The 16950-nt window shown below is 52.1% G+C and overlaps 1 protein-coding gene across 1 annotated transcript; it reads right to left on the reverse strand.

The window, feature by feature from the left end:
- Window positions 1–3412: 3412 nt before the first annotated feature.
- LOC133099710 (solute carrier family 22 member 6) lies at window positions 3413–11071 on the reverse strand. Its single transcript, XM_061203524.1, has 10 exons — window positions 10429–11071; window positions 9987–10090; window positions 9577–9731; window positions 8173–8341; window positions 7627–7750; window positions 7369–7484; window positions 6104–6318; window positions 5885–5993; window positions 4004–4207; window positions 3413–3693 (listed from the first exon to the last, which is right to left on the reverse strand). Exons 1-10 carry the CDS (start codon window positions 10795–10797, stop codon window positions 3606–3608), a joined length of 1653 nt encoding a protein of 550 aa, XP_061059507.1. The 5' UTR covers window positions 10798–11071; the 3' UTR covers window positions 3413–3605.
- Window positions 11072–16950: the final 5879 nt, after the last annotated feature.

The raw sequence follows: 16950 nt of genomic DNA on the forward strand, positions 1-16950 counted from the left end.
AGGCCTTTGGTGATTTGGACAGTACAGCCCTATCCCCACCAAAAACATAATGCATGGGAAAATAAAAGCTCTATGGGCCAGTTTGAGACTCCTGGAGGAGTCTGAGAATAAGGGACGTGTATTCGTTTCCTACTGCTGTTGTAACACATTGCCACAAACTTAGTGACTTAAAACAGCGCACATTAATTTTCTTATAGTTCTGGAGGTCAGAAGTCTAAAATCAATGTGTTGGCATGGCTACATTCCTTCTCGAGGCTTCAGAGAAGAATTCATTTCTTTGCTTTTTTCATCTTCTAGAGGCTGCTGCATTTCTTGGCTTGTGGTTCCTTCCTGTATCACTAGGACCTCTTGTTTCTGTTGTCACATCTCCCACTACCCACTCTGATCTCCTGCCACTCTCTTAAAAAGATTATTGTGTTGGGACTTCCCTGGTGGCGCAGTGGTTAAGAATCCGCCTGCCAATGCAGGGGACATGGGTTCGAGCCCTGGTCCGGGAAGATCCCACATGCTGCGGAGCAACTAAGCCTGTGTGCCACAGCTACTGAGCCTGCGCTCTAGAGCCCGCGAGCCACAACTATTGAGCCCATGTGACACAACTACTGAAGCCCGCATGCCTAGACCCCATGCTCCACAAGAAGAGAAGCCCGCACACTGCAACGCAGTGTAACCCCCGTGTGCCGCAACTAGAGAAAGCTCATGCACAGCAATGAAGACCCAAAGCAGCCAAAAAATAAAATAAAATAAATAAATTTATTTTAAAAAAATCACTATTGTGATCACACCAGGCCCACCCAGGTAATCCAAGATAATCTCTCCATCTCAAGATCCTTAACTTATTCACACCTGCAAAGTCCCTTTTACCATGTAAGGTAACATATTCACAGGTTCCAGGATCAGGATGTGGACATCTTTGGGCATCCATTATTAAGCCTACCACACGAAATGAAAGCTTAACTGGCTGGGCATCTGCTCTCCAAGGGGCCATGTAACTACTGGGAAGTGGGGAGAAGAGCCTGATGGAGGAGCTTGGCGTGGACTGAAGCTTGAGTTGTTGAGGTGGGACCTGGGATGCAAGGGTGGGGCCCTGGGAAGGTGGCTTCCGGTGAGCCCTCTACCAGCGTCATGCAGGTGAAGAACCTCTTGAATGTGCCGTCCTGCCCAGGAAGTGCTCAAGGCTGTAGGCAGAGAAACTGGGTGGCCTCAAAGACTCTATCTACCCTGGCTGAAGATAGGACCTTGTGTTCAAAAGTGGGGACAGCATCTGTGGCCACTGGGGTGGTGCATGACCGTATTAGACCTTGGCCGTCCAAGGCAAGAGGATGAGATGTGAGCCAGTGTTTGGGGGCTGACTCGTTGGGGAGACCGGGTCAGAAGTCACGTACTGGTGACTTAAGAGTGGGAGGAAGGTAGAATTCCATTTGGTCAAGGGCATGGGGTGAGTGCAGGAAGTCTCAGGCCAGGAGCTGGGGAAATGGAGTCCGTGCAGATGGTGTAAGCCACCTGAGTCAGCACCAGGTCTTCACCAGTTGGGGGTGTATGCAGCTGGGACAGGCCAGGGACTAGCTCTGGTTGAGACAGATGCAGGTACCAGGTGATCTAAGCACAGAGACGACAGACCTACAGGAATCAGAACATGTCAGAGCTGCTAGCAGGGTTTTGAGGCAGGGGTAGGGCAAGTCACTGGTCCCCCAAACCCCTACATCTGCAGAAGCAGAAGATGCCATCCTAGGTGCCCCTCATCGGCCACGAGGGCAACACTGCCTGAGAAATAGCAGCAGGGGTGGGGCTGGTGGCGCTCTGGCATCTACTGGGTCCTACAGTGGCCAAGAAATTCTTGGGGAGCATGGGAATGTCAGCACCATCGGGGAACACCAAGGTTTCAGATGTTCCAGGATGTGGGGTGGGTTACGGTGATTTCAGCTCTGCCCAGTCTGTCCTCTGGCTGTCTGAGCTGCCTTGAGCTCTCCCAGGGCTTTGTGGCTTTTTCAGGGGAGCTCCAGGCCACCTCCCCTCTCCAGGTTGCCCTGACTCAGCTCGAGCCCTCGGGTCTCACCTGGAAGGCAATGTGTACAGCTTGAGAGTGTGAACTTTCCCCAGGGGACGAGGGTCTGAGGCGCTGGGTCGCTTGCAGGGGAAAGAGTAAGGGGCAGTGTGCCAGCAGACAAGCATGACTAAGCAAGTACATGTACTAGAGGGCACTGCTAGCCCCCTCCTTCCTGCCACCTGTGGGTGTTAAAAGGACTATCTTTTCCCATGGCCTCCCCACTCTAACCCCCCACCTCCACCCCCACCCCCAGCTTCCCTGCAGGGAGCTCCCTTGCTGATGCAGGTGATTGGATATTCCTCTTTTCCTGGCTGTGATCCCTAAACTGCCTTCTATCCCTCCTTTCACATGGTTCCTACCATGTGATCCGGTCTCCTCCACTGCCCCCCCCACCCCCCGCCCGCCCGCCCCCTCTTCTCTGTCTCCTTTCAGCTCAGGAGGGAGGAGTAGGAGAAGCACAGCCCTGGGGGTGGAAGAGGCCAAAGTCTCAGTGCCTCACAGCCCCCGGGGAATTGGTGGGGGAGGGGGGATGTCCTGGCACACACATTCCACGTGGTCTGCTTCTAACCCTGACTCTGCAATTTAATAGCTGTGTGAATTTGGGCAAGTTACTTAACCACTCTGGGCCTTGATTTCCTTACCTGTAAAATGGGGATAATACTAGCACTTATCTCTAGAAGGTTCCTGGGAAGACTGAATGCGTTAATACAGGCAAAGTGCTTAGGACAGTGCCTGGCACCAAATTAGCACTCAGAGGTGGCTCTCTGGCTGGGTTCCACCCTCCCCTTTTCCTCCTCCTTCCCCTCCGCCAGCCCAGGGCCCGCTGGAGGCTGAGCAGCAAAGAAAGGCCAGGAAGTGCAGTGCGGAGGATTAGGGTAGCTAGCAGGCTGAATCTCCAGGTGCGGAGCTGGAAGTGGCAAACTGGTTTTGAGGCCAGACCCTGCTGGAATCCAGAGGAGCAGGGATCAGCATCCTGACGTCACAGCTGCTCTCTTTTTTCTCCTCCTTTGCTGCCAGAAGTTCCCGGGAGCTTTCACAGAGAGGGAGGATCCTGAAACAAAGCCTCTGATTGGCTGCTTTCATTTTAGGCCCTTGTCAGTTTCCAGCCTGATAGGGAAGGGGTGGAGTGTAAGGGATTTAAAACTCAGAAATAGCAGTATTTAGATAGGTTAGAGAAGGAAGGAGAGAAGAGGGAGGAAAGCAGGGACAGGGGAGGGGGCCGAGGTAAGAGGTTCTCCTCCAGCTGCCTGGGATGGTTTGTAAAGTCCTGGGGATTGAGGGCGGGGACTGGATTGTACGCTCTTTTGGCCTGGAAGCTGGCTGAAGCGGAGTGGCTGTTACTTTTGAGACAGGAGAGACAAAGGGAGATGCTGCGCACAAACCTTTTAATATGCGGTCTTCGTGGCGTCTATTCAGAGAGGGGGGGCCCCTGGGGAGTGCTCCCTGAACCATAGCCCCGACACTTGGGCCACCATTCCCCCTTCCCCCTTCTCCTGTGAGCGACCCAGGACCTGTAGGACCCTGTCTTCCTTCAGGGCTCCGTAAGGCTCCTTTTCAGCCCTCAGAGTCCGTCCTTCGCTTGTGCTGAGGCCTGGAGCGGGACCATCTGCTTTTGCTCCTGTCGCTGCTGCCTCCTCTTCCCTCTCCTCCTGTGGCAGGTCGGGGTGGGTGGGTGGGCAGGAGAGTGGTGCCCTCGGTATGCAGCCTCCAGGCCAGCCTGGGGCTCCCAGCGGGCTCTCCATTCAGCTGTGCCCAGCTACCAGCTCTCTGCCCCAAACATCTACCACTCCCTGGAGCCGCGAGCCCCAGGAAGGACTCCAGGAGACTCTCAGCCAACTGGGGACACAGGGACAAAGAGCCCTGGCCTAGAAGAGGAGGCCTGGGTTTGAGTCTTAATGCCGCCCCAGCCTGGATGTGTGACCCGGGGAGAGTCCCTGCTGTCTCTGGGTGGAGGCCCACCTGTTTTCCACGTCCTGCACCGTGTCTGGCAGTGGCTGGCCCAGGGTCTCCGGCAGGAGGGCAGTGGCAGCGCTGGCAGCCACGGGGACAGCGCCATAGATAAAGAGAGGCACGGAGGGGTAGATCTCGGCGGTCATGCTCACCAGTGGGCTCACAATGCTGCCCACTCGGGCCAGAGTGCTGCCCATTCCCAAGCCTGTCTGCCTGCGGGACGCAGGGGGGTGGGTGCCGGTTAGTGTTCTGGCATGAATGCTGAGGTTCTGGCTGAATTTGGGGCCAGGGCAGCTCGGGCCCAGCCCCAGGAGACCCCCTGGTGCCTGCTCTGTTCCCCATTTGATTAGCTAACCAATTTGGCATTTATTTTGGAGATTAAAAAAAAAACCAAAACAGGTTGGGAAAGGCTCTGGGCAGAGAATCAGGAGATTGAATTTTGCCTCTGCCTTTAACTTGCTATGTGACCTTGGGCAAGTCTCTTGCCCTCTCTGGACAGTTTCCTGTAACTGTTAAGTTAGCTTAGTTCGGCCAGTTGTTCAGATCACCTGAGGGATTTGATTTACAGTTGCCCCAGCTCCACACAGACCTGTTGGATTAGAATCCCCAGGGGAAGGGACCTGGACTCTGCATGTTAAGAATATGTTAAGAACATTCTCTATGAGAGCAGAGGTTAAAAACTTTGACTAGGGAGATAAACTGCTTGGGTTCAAATCTAAGCTTCCTGACTTATAAGCTGTGTGACCTTGGGCAAGGCACTTAACCTCTCTGTGGCTCAGTTTTCTCATTTGGAAAATGGGAATTATCATAGTACCTACCTCATAAGCTTGTTATGAGGACCAAAAGGGTTGATATTTGTAAACAGTTTGACAGCGCCTGGCACATAGTGCTACTTTATACTATTGTTCTTTCAGCTGAAATCCTTTGAAGGTACAGGGTAGTAACCATGACCCCTTGGGGTTCTCATTCCAAGTAGCCTAGGGAAGCCTGGCATTTCTTTGACATCTCATATGAATTTTGCACCCCATTCTATTTTTTGTTGTTGTTGTTGCTTTGCATCCCATTCGTAAAATAGATATGTGTTTCTGGTGGCTTAATGCAAAAATCCCCCCTCCTTGCAACCTTGGCACTCAAAAAAGCAGTGCTGTATTTATCCATACAACTCCCAGAACCACCGTTATTAAGTGGTTGCTCTGTGACAAAAAATTACTTTCATGTTTGTGGTCTTTGGTTTCAGACATACTACTTGGTTAAAGATGGAATTTAGGGCTTCCCTGGTGGCGCAGTGGTTGAGAATCTGCCTGTCAATGCAGGGGACACGGGTTCGAGCCCTGGTCCGGGAGGATCCCACATGCCGCGGAGCAACTGGGCCCGTGAGCCACAACTACTGAGCCTGCGCGTCTGGAGCCTGTGCTCCGCAACAGGAGAGGCCGCGACAGTGAGAGGCCCGCGCACCGCGATGAAGAGTGGCCCCTGCTGACCGCAACTGGAGAAAGCCCTCGCACAGAAACGAAGACCCAACACAGCCAAAAATAAATAAATAAATAAATAAATAAATTTATAAAAAAAAAAAAAAAGATGGAATTTAGATTTTGTGGCAGCTTCTAACTTGTGCTTTGGAGATCAAGGGGGGACTTCAATTAACTGCCTCTGAGATGTGTCTTCTTGGCTTCCAACCCTGTCCCAGTTGGTGGCTCAAATCTTCCCCTCAGGTCAGGTAAGAGCTTAGTGGGCAGCCTAAGCGTGTACTGAGCGGCTGATATAGACCTTTCACTGTTAGGTGCTGGGAGGGGGGCCTTGGGCTGGGGCATACTGGCCTGTGCTCTGGGTCTGACCTGTGTGCGGGGGAATGTCTTGCCCCAAAGCCCCTCCCATTAAGCTCCCACTCACCGGATCACTGTGGGGTACAGCTCCCCAGTGTACAGGAAGATGCAGTTGAAGGAGGTAGCCAGGCAGCCCTTCCCCAGCACAGCCAGGGAGGTTCGGACAATGGACTGATCTAGAGAGAAGAGAGGGGGTCAGCAGATCTCGGGAGTGCGGGCTGAGAAGTTGGGTCATGTCTGGGGGTGTGGCCAAGGATGAGGGACCAAGATGTGCATGGGTGCTCACCCTGGGGTACCACCCCATTGATCAGGATGCAGATGCCTGCCAGCAGCAGTGAGGCCATCTGGGCAGGCCGGCGGCCCATAGAGTTGATGACAAGGAAGCCCACAAGCTTGGCAGGCAGGTCCACAGCACCAAAGATCACCTGGATTAGGTAGATGCTGACCCCAAAACCCTGCAGGTCCATGACCAGCCCATAGTAGGCAAAGCTAGTGGCAAACCTAGTGGGGAGGGATGAGGGGTATGGAGTTTGTTAGGAAGATTAAAGGGGGGGTAGATGCTCATCCAAAACAGAGGTGAGCTGCACAGGTTACCCTGCTTAAGAATCTGGAATCTACCTCGCCTGATATTTCTTCTGTCATTTAGTGCGCACTTCACGTATTGGGATAGTCCTCCTATGCCCCTGAGTCTTCTGATAGTGTCCCCAGTGTATTAGGGAATTTTCACTTAGTTGCCATGTAGGATTTACACAGTTTTAGTCTTTATTTTATCTATTGATACTGGACTGAGGGAGGACAAGTGGATATCCAAAGCCGTATCTTTAGGGCCAAGGTGTTGGGAGAGGTCAGAGTTTTCCTGGACCTGTCCGTGGTCCTGGGATGGGTGTTGTGCTTCTTAAGATGTCAAGAGCCCAGAATATAAAGCTCAGGTTGCTGGGCAGAACGCACAACCTGGAGTAAATCCCAAATTGGAAGCAAAGAATTCATTGGCAGGATTGTTCCTTCCGACCATGTTTCTCTTAACTGTCATGGGATTGCTATGATGATGGGGTTGGGAGGCTGGCACGTAAGAGGGGTAATGGGTAATGTTGCAGTGGGAAAGGAAGATTTTTGGCTGGTCTCAACCCTGGCCAGAGTGTACTTTCAGAGATGAGTTTTGCCTGTGCCTGTGTTTCTGGCAGGCACCACAAGGCCAGTAATGTCTCTCAATGCTTTGCAAGCCAGCCTTGTCTCTGCCTTTGTGATGTAATTCTGTTGACTCTGCGGGCCATCAGTACCGATGAAGTGTTTCCATATTGGAACAGAGCTGATAAAAGGAGAAGAATATGGAGAGATTGATGCCCAGTTTGGGGATTGGAGGCAAACTGAGGCTGGAGGTCATCTGGTTCTTTAAGACTCTCTCTGGTGGGGGATTCCTGCCCCTCATAGCTGGTCTGCTGACTTCCTCCCTCTTGTCTCCCTTCTTCCATCCCCTGCGTCCACTCTTTCCCCAACCAGTCTTTTGTCTCTTGGTCTGTCTGTCTGTCCATCAGTCTGTCTGTCTGGGCCTACCACAGCATGGAGAGGCAGAGGAAGAGGCGGCGAAGGGCAGGACAGCGCAGCAGCTCCATGGCCGAGGCCTGGCCCTTGCCCAGGGTCAGCTCCTTCTGCAGACTGGCCCGGAGCACCTGCTGGGATGGACGGGGCTCAGGGCTTGGACTTCCATAGGAGCTCCTCCCAGCCTAGCTCCTCACTCAGAGAAGCCCTGTGAGTCCTGGGTTTAGGGATGGAGCCCTGGTGGGATGTCATGGGAGGTCTCAGGGGTCTCACCTCCATACTTAGACTGGCCCCCTCTTCCCGCTTCCCATTGATCCAGGCCACTCTTTGCAGGGCCTTCAGGGTGAGGTCCAGCCTCCCAGAGGAGGAGTACCAGCGGGCCGACTCGATGAAGAACCTGGGAGCAGGGGTGAGCGTGGGTGTTGGCGTGGCTTCAGTTCCAGTCACTGGGGCTGGAGGTAGGGCGTGGGCTTTCCAGAGGTCTGCAGTGGGATTTTATGTAAGATTGGGAACCCAGGACTTTGCCACATCCCAATCTCTAGGACCATAAGGCAGTGCCCAGCTTGGTGATGACTTATTCCCCAACACGGGAGCTCAGCCCTTGGGTGCTGGGTAAAGGGAGCAGGGCAGGCAGGCTGGAGACCTGGGGGGAGCTGGGGAAGCCAGAGAACCGGACACCCTGGGGCAAGTCCTTCCGCCCAGAGCTTCAGTTTCCCCATTGGTCACACTGAGTCACTGGCCTGGGTTTGACCTTCTCTGATCCTGTGGGCGAGATCTGGGGGAAGTCTTGTCCCTCGCATCCCTCTGGGCCCCACGCACCAGGAGTAGATGAAGAAGGCAAAAAAGGGCACGGAGACCAGCAGCTGCAGGTAGCGCCAGTGGGGCACAGCATAGGCCACACCAGCCAGGAGAAACTGGCCCAGGCTGTAGACATAGCCAATCAGGGTGCCCACGCAGGCCCGCGTGTGGATGGGCATCCACTCCACATCTGAAAAGAGGGTTAGAACAGAGTGGTGGAACTTACTGGGTGCGAGGTGGGTGGAGACCCGTGGAGCCCACCAAGACCCCTCTCTCTTTTCAAACCTTAGTCTGTCCCAAGGCTCAGTGGAAGATACATCAAACGAGGTTGGGGGCCATGGGAGGGGGAGTGGGGGACTTGTGATGGAGGTGGGGATGGGGAGGTAGGTTTGGAATCCCCAGGAGTTGTCCCCTCCACTCCCCTGCTGTGTGTTTTTGCTCCTCTCCAACCTACTGTCCTGGCCAGGGTCCTCTTTCCCTTCAGAGCATCTCTGACCACTCATTCCATCCTCAACAGCACCCGCCCCTCTGGTCCTTCTCAGTCTGGGCTGGATTTCAGCCTCAGTGGCCAGAGCAGCTCAGAGGAGGCAGTAGCTTTCCTCCACTCTGGAGAGTTCAGGTGGGTGTGGGACCACCTCTCTGCTTCTGTCTGAAGAAGTCCAGTTTCGTTCCTTGTGGGCTCCTGATTTGGCAGCTGGGGCAGTGGCTTGAAGACTTAGATTGGCCTTTGGGACTGGATTCTCTAGGTGTCCTGCCCCAGCCCTAGCCTTGTCCTGGTTAATTCTTTTAGTCTGGAGAATCCCAAATCCTTAGATTCCCTTCTGGGCTTGAGGAATGAGCTTGGGTAAATCCTTTCCCTTCTCCCCAGGCTCAGGTTCCTCATCTGAGAAACAGGGAGAAGGGAGGTGACTTATCCAAGGATGCACACTGATGACTCATGGACAGGCCATGCTCAGTCCATAAATGTGTTTGGTCTATATGATGCTGGCTTGCCCTATGTTAAAAATATGAGAATTAATTGCAAATGTTAAAAAAAATTGGCATATTTTACACTGATAAAAAAGGGTGGGGGAAGATCTGACAGCCCTGAGACTTCTTGGCTGGAGCAGCTGAGTGGCTGCGGCCCCTCTGGACGGATGTGACTGTCTTTCAGAGACAGTCCTCACCACTGCCTAATGCCTGTTGTCTGCCTCAGTCATTTATGGGAATTACTTGGCCCTAACAATGGAGTTTGCAATCACATGTCTAAATGAGAGGTCAGGATGGTGTGAGCCCCGGGAAAAAGGCTGTTATGTTGGCTGGAAGGTCAGGACAGGCTGAGTGCAGGAGGGGTGGGCTGGGAGAGGAGGCTGGAAAGGGGCTGCAGGGCTGGGTGGTCGGAGGGGAGTGGGTAGGGGCCTGCCCTGCCCTTCCGGCCTCCCTCACTCAGTGTCATGCAGTTGAGGGAAATGCCAGCCAGCGACATGCCCGAGAGGAGCCGGAAGGCACAGTAGACGGGGAAGTTGGGAGCAAAGGCGGCGCAGGTTCCTGACACAGCCGTCTGCAGGTAGTTCAAGATCAGCACCTTCCGGCGGCCCAGCCTGTCGGGGGAAGGAAGACCTGCAACAAGGGTCCTGAGGACCAGCAGGGGCCAGGCTAAACTGGGAGAGGGGCGCTTGCCCTGGGTGAGTCCCTGGGGTGGGGGTCTTCGCAGGACCCGTGACTTATCATGAGGCTGTGCTATAGGTCCTCAAACGAGCCCCAGCTGGTGATGCCAACCTCCCACCTAGGCCCCCCAAGCCCAGCTGAGGAGCCCCCAGTCCCAGCCCGTCTCCTTGGCCCTGCCCAGGACTGACCTGTCTGCCAGGTGCCCGAATATCATGGCTCCGAGAAGCACCCCTACCATGTACAAGGACTGAGCCAGCTGGCGTAAGGCCCTACGAGAACACACGAGGTCCCACTGTGGGGAGAGGGGGCAAGGGTCAGGCCAAGGTGAGCCTGGGCTGCAGGGCAGCCCCTTGCCCTCGTTCCGGCTGGCCCTCTGAGGCCTGTGTCACCCTCTTCCTCCGACTCTTCTCTTTGGCCCCAGGAGCTGAGAGACTTTTCTTGACCCCTACAACTCCCACCTCCCCCCTTCCTACAAAGACCCCCATCTTGAACCCCTTTCTCCATTTTCCCATCTTGGCCTCTGGAGAATTTGAGACAGTCTGTGTGTGTGTGTGTGTGTGTGTGTGTGTGTGTGTCTCAGAGGGGAAAGCACACTCTGGATGGTGCACAGAGGGGCCCAGGTCTCCTCACCTCCATCACGATGGTGGAAGGGAAGGTGCTATTGTCATAGATCCAGCCGTGGGTGCAGGGCTCTGTGGCCCCCGTGCCATTGGTCTCTGTGCCATTGGGAAAGGGCGGCCCCCGCTGGGGGGAGGTGAAGCGGAGGCAGGACTCGGGCCGCCCCTGCCCGTCCCGGGGCAGCCAGGCGTCCAGCTCCCCGTCCTTGCTGAGGTTGGTGTCGGCAGGCGGGCGGCAGTGGTGGGTGGGGACAGCGGCGGTGAAGTTCTGCAGGGTGTTGTGGGAGGCCATCAGGAGCAGGGGGAGGACCACCAGAGTGACCTGGATCTGCTGGAAGCGGCCGGCGCCCCCCACCTGCAGCAGGAGGTCATTGAAGGCCATGGGGCCGGGCTTGGCCAAGAGGCTGGGGGCTGAGGACTTCCAGTCCCAGGCCCTCTGTCTGTGTGCCGGTCCGCCTGCTGCCCTTCCCTGGAGGAGAGGGACTGCCGTTGCTTCCGCAGCCAAGCTGCTCCTGGAACTGAATCTGAGCTGGCTCTGTAGGGGGGACAGCAGCCCGGCCAGGCGGCCCCTCCTTTCTTCTCTCTCCTTGTTCCGTCCCTCCCTTTCCTTGGCAGCCTCTCCTCACTTGGTGTGAGTGTGTGGGGTGTTTCTCAGCTTTCAGGGTCTGCTGTAGCCCTGACCCCTACAGGGGCAGTATTTAATCCTTGGCCTGGAGGGAATGAGTTAAAGTGTGACTTGGTATCAGAAGGATTAACCCTCCAAGTATCCTTGTATCAGTGGAATTTCTCCACGTGGGTATAAAGGGCAGGAGAGGGTGGACTGAAGTGGGGGTGATGGGAGCAGATTGTACTGGGCATCTGGGGGCAGGAGGGGCATATCTGGGGGAAGGAGGGGACAGGGTGGGACCTTTTTGTCTTCCTTTTAGTGAGGGGATTGGGCTCTGGGAAGTGTGCTGGCCTCTTGTGGGGCTTCTGTCCCTTTTAGTGGGCAGGATCCAAAGGGACCGTCTTGGGGAGGGGTTGCCAGAGAAAATACAGGTCGCCCAGTTAATTTGAATTTCAGATCATCAAAGAAATTTTTTTCTTTAGTGTTAAGAATGTCCCTAATATTTACATGGGACACGCTTCTACTAAAAAAGTATTCACTGATCTGAAATTCAAATTTAACTGGGTTTCCTGTATTCTTTTTTTTTTTTAACATCTTTATTGGAGTATAATTGCTTTACATTGTTGTGTTAGTTTCTGCTGTATCACAAAGTGAATTAGCTATATGTATACATATATCCCCATAAACCCTCTCCCTTGCGTCTCCCTCCCACCCTCCCTATCCCACCCCTCTAGGTGGTCACAAAGCACCGAGCTGATCTCCCTGTGCTATGCGGCTGCTTCCCACTATCCTGTACTATTTGCTAAAATTGGCAACCCCGGTCTTTGGTCTTCTGGGGACAGTTTACATCTTATAGGACCACGGCTTTGTTCAATTGGAAGACACAATAGAGGTCAGGGGCTGCTTTTGAAGCAGTGGGACCTAAGACCAACATCTTATGTGATGTAGATTGAGTCTTCCAATATCTCAGCTTTTACTTTCTTGCTCGTCCTGATTCCAAATTTCCCTTTGTCTTGTCTTCTGTCTATATCTTCTCCTCCTCCTCCTTCTCCTCCCCTTCTCCTCCTCCCCCTTCTCCTCCTTCTTCTTTTCCTTCTTCTCCTCCTCTTCCTCCTCCCCTCCCCCTCCCTTTCCCTTCCCCTCCTCCTCCTCCCCACCCCTCCTCCCCCTCCCCCTCCTCCTTTTTCTTCTTCTTCTTCTCCTCCTTCTCCTTCTTCTTCACAATGGCGTGAACTTATTTTACTTTTAGCCACAACTCTAAGACATTCACTTGATTTCCCCAACGGTTTGGTTCCTGCGTCCAGGTCACTCCTGCTCAGGGCAGTACCAAGCTCTGATTGGATGGGTTTCTATGGGATCCGATTGGTTGGATCATGGGTTGGGCATGTCAAGAGAGTGGGTTACAGCTTCTTGCTTTTACTTTCCATAGTGTATATTATATAAACCGTGGACTCAGTTTACTTGGATCCAAATCCTCACTCCACACTTGCTGGCCATGGGCAAGTTGCTAAACTTTCTGTATCTCAGGGTCCTTGTTTGCAAGATGGGGATAATGGTTGTGTATGCCTCATTGGGTTGTTGGAGGGTTAAATGAGCAATTACAGGTAAAGATCTTAAGGTGGTCCCTGCCCTGTGGCTCAGTGATCATGAGCTGTTCTTATTATTTGTTTCTGGTAAAAAGGTGACACTATCACACTGATTTTAGAGAGAAAATGTGCCTAGGCACATCTTACCCTCAGAACAGTGATTCCCGATTGGGGGAGATTTTTCCCCAGGGGACATCTGGAGACATTTTTGGTTGTCACCACTGGGGGTGGTGGTACTACTGGCATCTAGTGGGTAGAGTCCCAGGAATGCCACTCAACGTCCTACAGTGCACAGGACAGGTCTCCATAACCAATAATTTTCTGGAGCTATAATGTCAATAGTGCTAAGAAACCCTACCCTAGAAGATGTCCTCAAACTTCTTTTGTATAGTGATCAATCCCATACCTGCCTGGCAAAGGACAGTGCAGTCAGATGGATGACTCCTACCAACATATTTCTAAGAATCCCCACATGCTTATTTGAATGGGCAAATGTTTGCAAGGTGAACATGAGAACTCCTCTGCCTCCCCAGAATAACAGCAGACTTGCAGGCTCCAAAGTGCTGCAAGTCTTCCCCTAGCTGCGCCTACCCAGCCAGTTTTGCCACTGGAGTGGCTGAATCAAGACCCTGGTCTCCCTGTGTCCAGGCCAACACCCTTTCCCACCATGTTCTAACTCAATCGCTGGGCTTGGGTTACCATATTAGACGTTTTTTTGCCCTTCGTGGTGTGTTTCCATTTGAGGTCTCTGGCTGTCCCTCTCTGTAATCTGCCACCTATTGACTGCTCCTCTAGCCCACTTCAGAGATTTTGGCATATGTCTGAACACAATGGATTATTAGGGTTCCATAGTTTTACAGGAGGTATGCCAGGCCCTGTACAAATTAGCTGATGCAAAGGGCCATGAAGGGAAGGGGCATTTCTCAATTCTTCTGGGCACAAATCTCCAAGTCTTACTGAGGGGAAGCAGTTTGACTTCCGACTTCTCTTGTAAGGAGTCAAGATGCTCTGTTAATATCGCACAGTTTACACAAACTACACTTTTGTGTATGAAGTTGGGGGAGTATTTATTGTCTATCGAAGTCCTGGGTACATAAAATCTTACGCTAGTTCAAACCTATTCTAACTTCAAAGCCAACCAATTTCTTAACTGGTACTCTGGAGGTGTGGACTGCCCAGCTAAAGAGCTCTTGGTGACCATCTGACCTCATATGTACAGAAGAGAATAGGGGAGGCCCAGAGAGGTATGAGACTCAACCCAGCTTCCCTCCTCCCACCCTGTGTTGGTTCTGGGCTGGGACCCCATGGGTGTCCAGATGCCTGACAACATTTTCCAGGCCAAGGTATATAAGAACCTTGTGGCCTGGGGATGTGAGGACAGCTGGACAAACAGCTTGGGGGTTCTGGCGCCAGTCTCCTGCCAGGACTTGGTGCCCTCATGGGGGAGTGGGTGGAGTGCCAAGTGCAGTGGGGGAGATTGTGGGCCCCTACAAGCACCCTTCTTCTCTGAGCCTGTGTCCAATCCTGCCTGGGAGAAGAGCTCCCTCCCTAGTGTCTGACCAGCTCCAAACCAGCCTAAGTCTGGAAAAGGCTCAACTGGAAACTCTAGGGACTGAACTGTGGTTGGCTCCTGGAATTATCTGGTTAGTGAGGGGATTCCCCACCAGCCTCTCAGCTCATGGAGAGTTTTTGGATGGAATTGCTCCTGTGGCAAATGATTTGTAGAGTCAGGAACTATCCTTTAGGGACATTCTGGGTCATTAAACACCCAGAGTTGGACTCCCCTGTGCTCACTGGAATGTGGACTTAAGTTCTGGCCTTGCTCACCGAGAAGGGGTCAAATCTGAGGACTTCCGACTGGCCAAGAGCCACAGAACCACGTGCCATTAGCGATGAACACCATCCCACAGGTGAAAACTTCCATTGTGTAGATGAGGAGACCAAGGCTCAGAGTAGGCAAGGGATTTGTCTAGGATCACACAGCAAGCAAATCTAGAACTCAGCCCTCTTGATTCCACTGCTTTTTCTACTATGTTAGCAGCCATCACATATCCCAGATTTTCTGAGACATCCAGATTTTGTATAATTTTATTCCATTAAATAAATGGGATTTAAGGTGTGTGACTACCTGTGATTTTGATGTTGATCATTTTGTGAGACTTTTCAAATAAAATAATTTACAGATAAAGAAAACGCTCTTGTTCAGATCACATGGCCTAAGTGTGAGTTTGAAATGATTGACCTGGAGAGAAGTCTGGCAGACTCCAAGTGCCTGCCAGGTCTCCAACAACATTCGGAGCAAGGAGCCAAATTGTGAGCTTTATGCCTTGTGGCCTGGCTACTCTGGCCAATGGATAGTATATAAGTTAGAAATTAATCCAAAGACTGCCATTTAAAGGCTGGATATGAGTCTAGTAACCAATGAAGTGGCTCAATGTGAGGACGCCCCCCAAGTGAGGTGCTCCACATTGGGTGGCAATTCACTGAGCCAGTTCAGAGACAGAGAGAAGCGAATAGGGAAAGCGGGAGGAGCTGGAGTTGTCGAGGAACAAGCAGACATGGAGAGAGGGTGGAATCCAGATGGGGAGTTGGGAATGGCCAGAGGAATGGCGTATATGGGGGGGGCGGTCAGTACATCCTGACACCAGCATCCTAGGTCACTAGGAGTCCTGAACATGTGACTAGGAGCTGCTTTCCTGGGCATCTTCCCTACCTTCCTGTGTGTCTTTGCAGTAAACCCCCAGATATAGCACAGGAACAGCTAGGACATCCTGGGAGCCACCCTGAATTCTGGACAACTGAAAGATGGGGATGGGGTGAGAGAGCCAGTGTTCTTCACTGAGCCCAATTCTTCTCCCTGCAGGTTGAGACCCACTCAAGCCAAGGGGAGACATTGGTGGTCCCATTGTCAGCTGACCCTAAGTCAAATGTTGTGGAGGTGGGATGGTGAGAAGTCAGGTGCCAGGCAGGGATGAAGGGCAGGCATAATAGGAGCTGTTGCAGTCTAGGAACCGAAAGAAGTGAAACGCGGCTAGATTTCAGGGTGCAAGGTAGAGGGTGTGAAAAACTGAAGCCATTGGGGCAGGTTGGGGCCTGATCATGATGGACCTTGTAACAGAGTTTAGACTTCATCCTGATGGGACGTTACCAAAGAATTGAAACGTGGGGGCAATATGATTTAGTTCACGTTTATTAAGCACTCTCTCACAAATATCTAAATACAGACTTGAGAGTAATTAGCTCCGTGGCTGATAATTGAAGCCCTGCTGTGTGTCTGAGTTGTCCAGTATGGTAGCCACTAGCTACTACTGGGCGCCTGAATTGAGCTAATCCTAGTGGAGATATGCTGTTAGGGTAAAATACATATGGATTTTGAAGACTCGGTATGAATTAAAGGCTATAAAATATCTCATTGATAACTTTTCTATTGATTACATGTTGAAATGGTAATATATGGATATATTGGGTTAAATAAAAATATTATTATAGTATTAAAATTAATTTCATCTTTTTAATAGTTACTAGGAATTTTTAAATTACACAAGTGGCTTGCATTACATTTTCACTGGACAGTGCTGGTAAAGAATCCTAGAGGAAGAGGTCCTAGGAAGGGTTTTGAGAGATGATCATTAAGAGCTGATAAAGGAATTGCTTTTGGAATTGTTTGGTTATAAGGAACAGAAACACTTGAGTTTATCTTTGAAAAAAAGGAGTTTATTCAGAGAATTCATAATAGTTGATAGAACCCAGGGGCAGAAAGTGCATCCAGGGCTGAGAGGGAATTGGGACCTGGAATCCATTAAGAATCAACACAGGGACTTCCCTGGGCGCAGTGGTTAAGAATCTGCCTGCCAATGCAGGGGACATGGGTTCGAGCCCTGGTCAGGGAAGATCCCACAGGCTGCAGAGCAACTCAGCCCGTGCGCCACAACTACTGAGCCTGCGCTCGAGAGCCCGCGAACCACAACTACTGAGCCCGCGTGCTGCAACTACTGAAGCCCGCATGCCTAGAGCCCATGCTCCACAACAAGAGAAGCTACCGCAATGGGAAGCCCGCGCATCGCAATGAAGAGTATTCCCTGCTCGCCACAACTAGAGAAAGCCCGCACGCAGCAACAAAGACCCAACGCAGCCAAAAATAAATTAAAAAAAAAAAAGAATAAATGCAAATGGTCTCACCATTTGTTTATCTGTTTATCTGAGCCCATGTCTTTTTTTTTTTTTTCCGCTCTGTGCACCTGCTTCATTCTTTCTCTGCAACTGATTTTCTCTGCTCTACTTTTATCTGGGCCAGCCCACCTTCATGCTAACTTGCCTTCTCAGGACAAGAAACAAGAGATGG

Source organism: Eubalaena glacialis, chromosome 10 (genome assembly GCF_028564815.1).
Source record: "Eubalaena glacialis isolate mEubGla1 chromosome 10, mEubGla1.1.hap2.+ XY, whole genome shotgun sequence".
NCBI lineage: Eukaryota > Metazoa > Chordata > Mammalia > Artiodactyla > Balaenidae > Eubalaena > Eubalaena glacialis.

Excerpts from the sequence above, each read along its gene's own strand:
- LOC133099710 (XM_061203524.1), bottom strand. The coding sequence starts at position 10,797 with ATGGCCTTCAATGACCTCCTGCTGCAGGTGGGGGGCGCCGGCCGCTTC. Across the intron at positions 7,751-8,172 it reads GCCTTCTTCATCTACTCCTG|GTTCTTCATCGAGTCGGCCC; the intron begins GTGCGTGGGGCC and ends CCCTGCTCCCAG. Across the intron at positions 5,994-6,103 it reads CAATGGGGTGGTACCCCAGG|ATCAGTCCATTGTCCGAACC; the intron begins GTGAGCACCCAT and ends TCTTCTCTCTAG.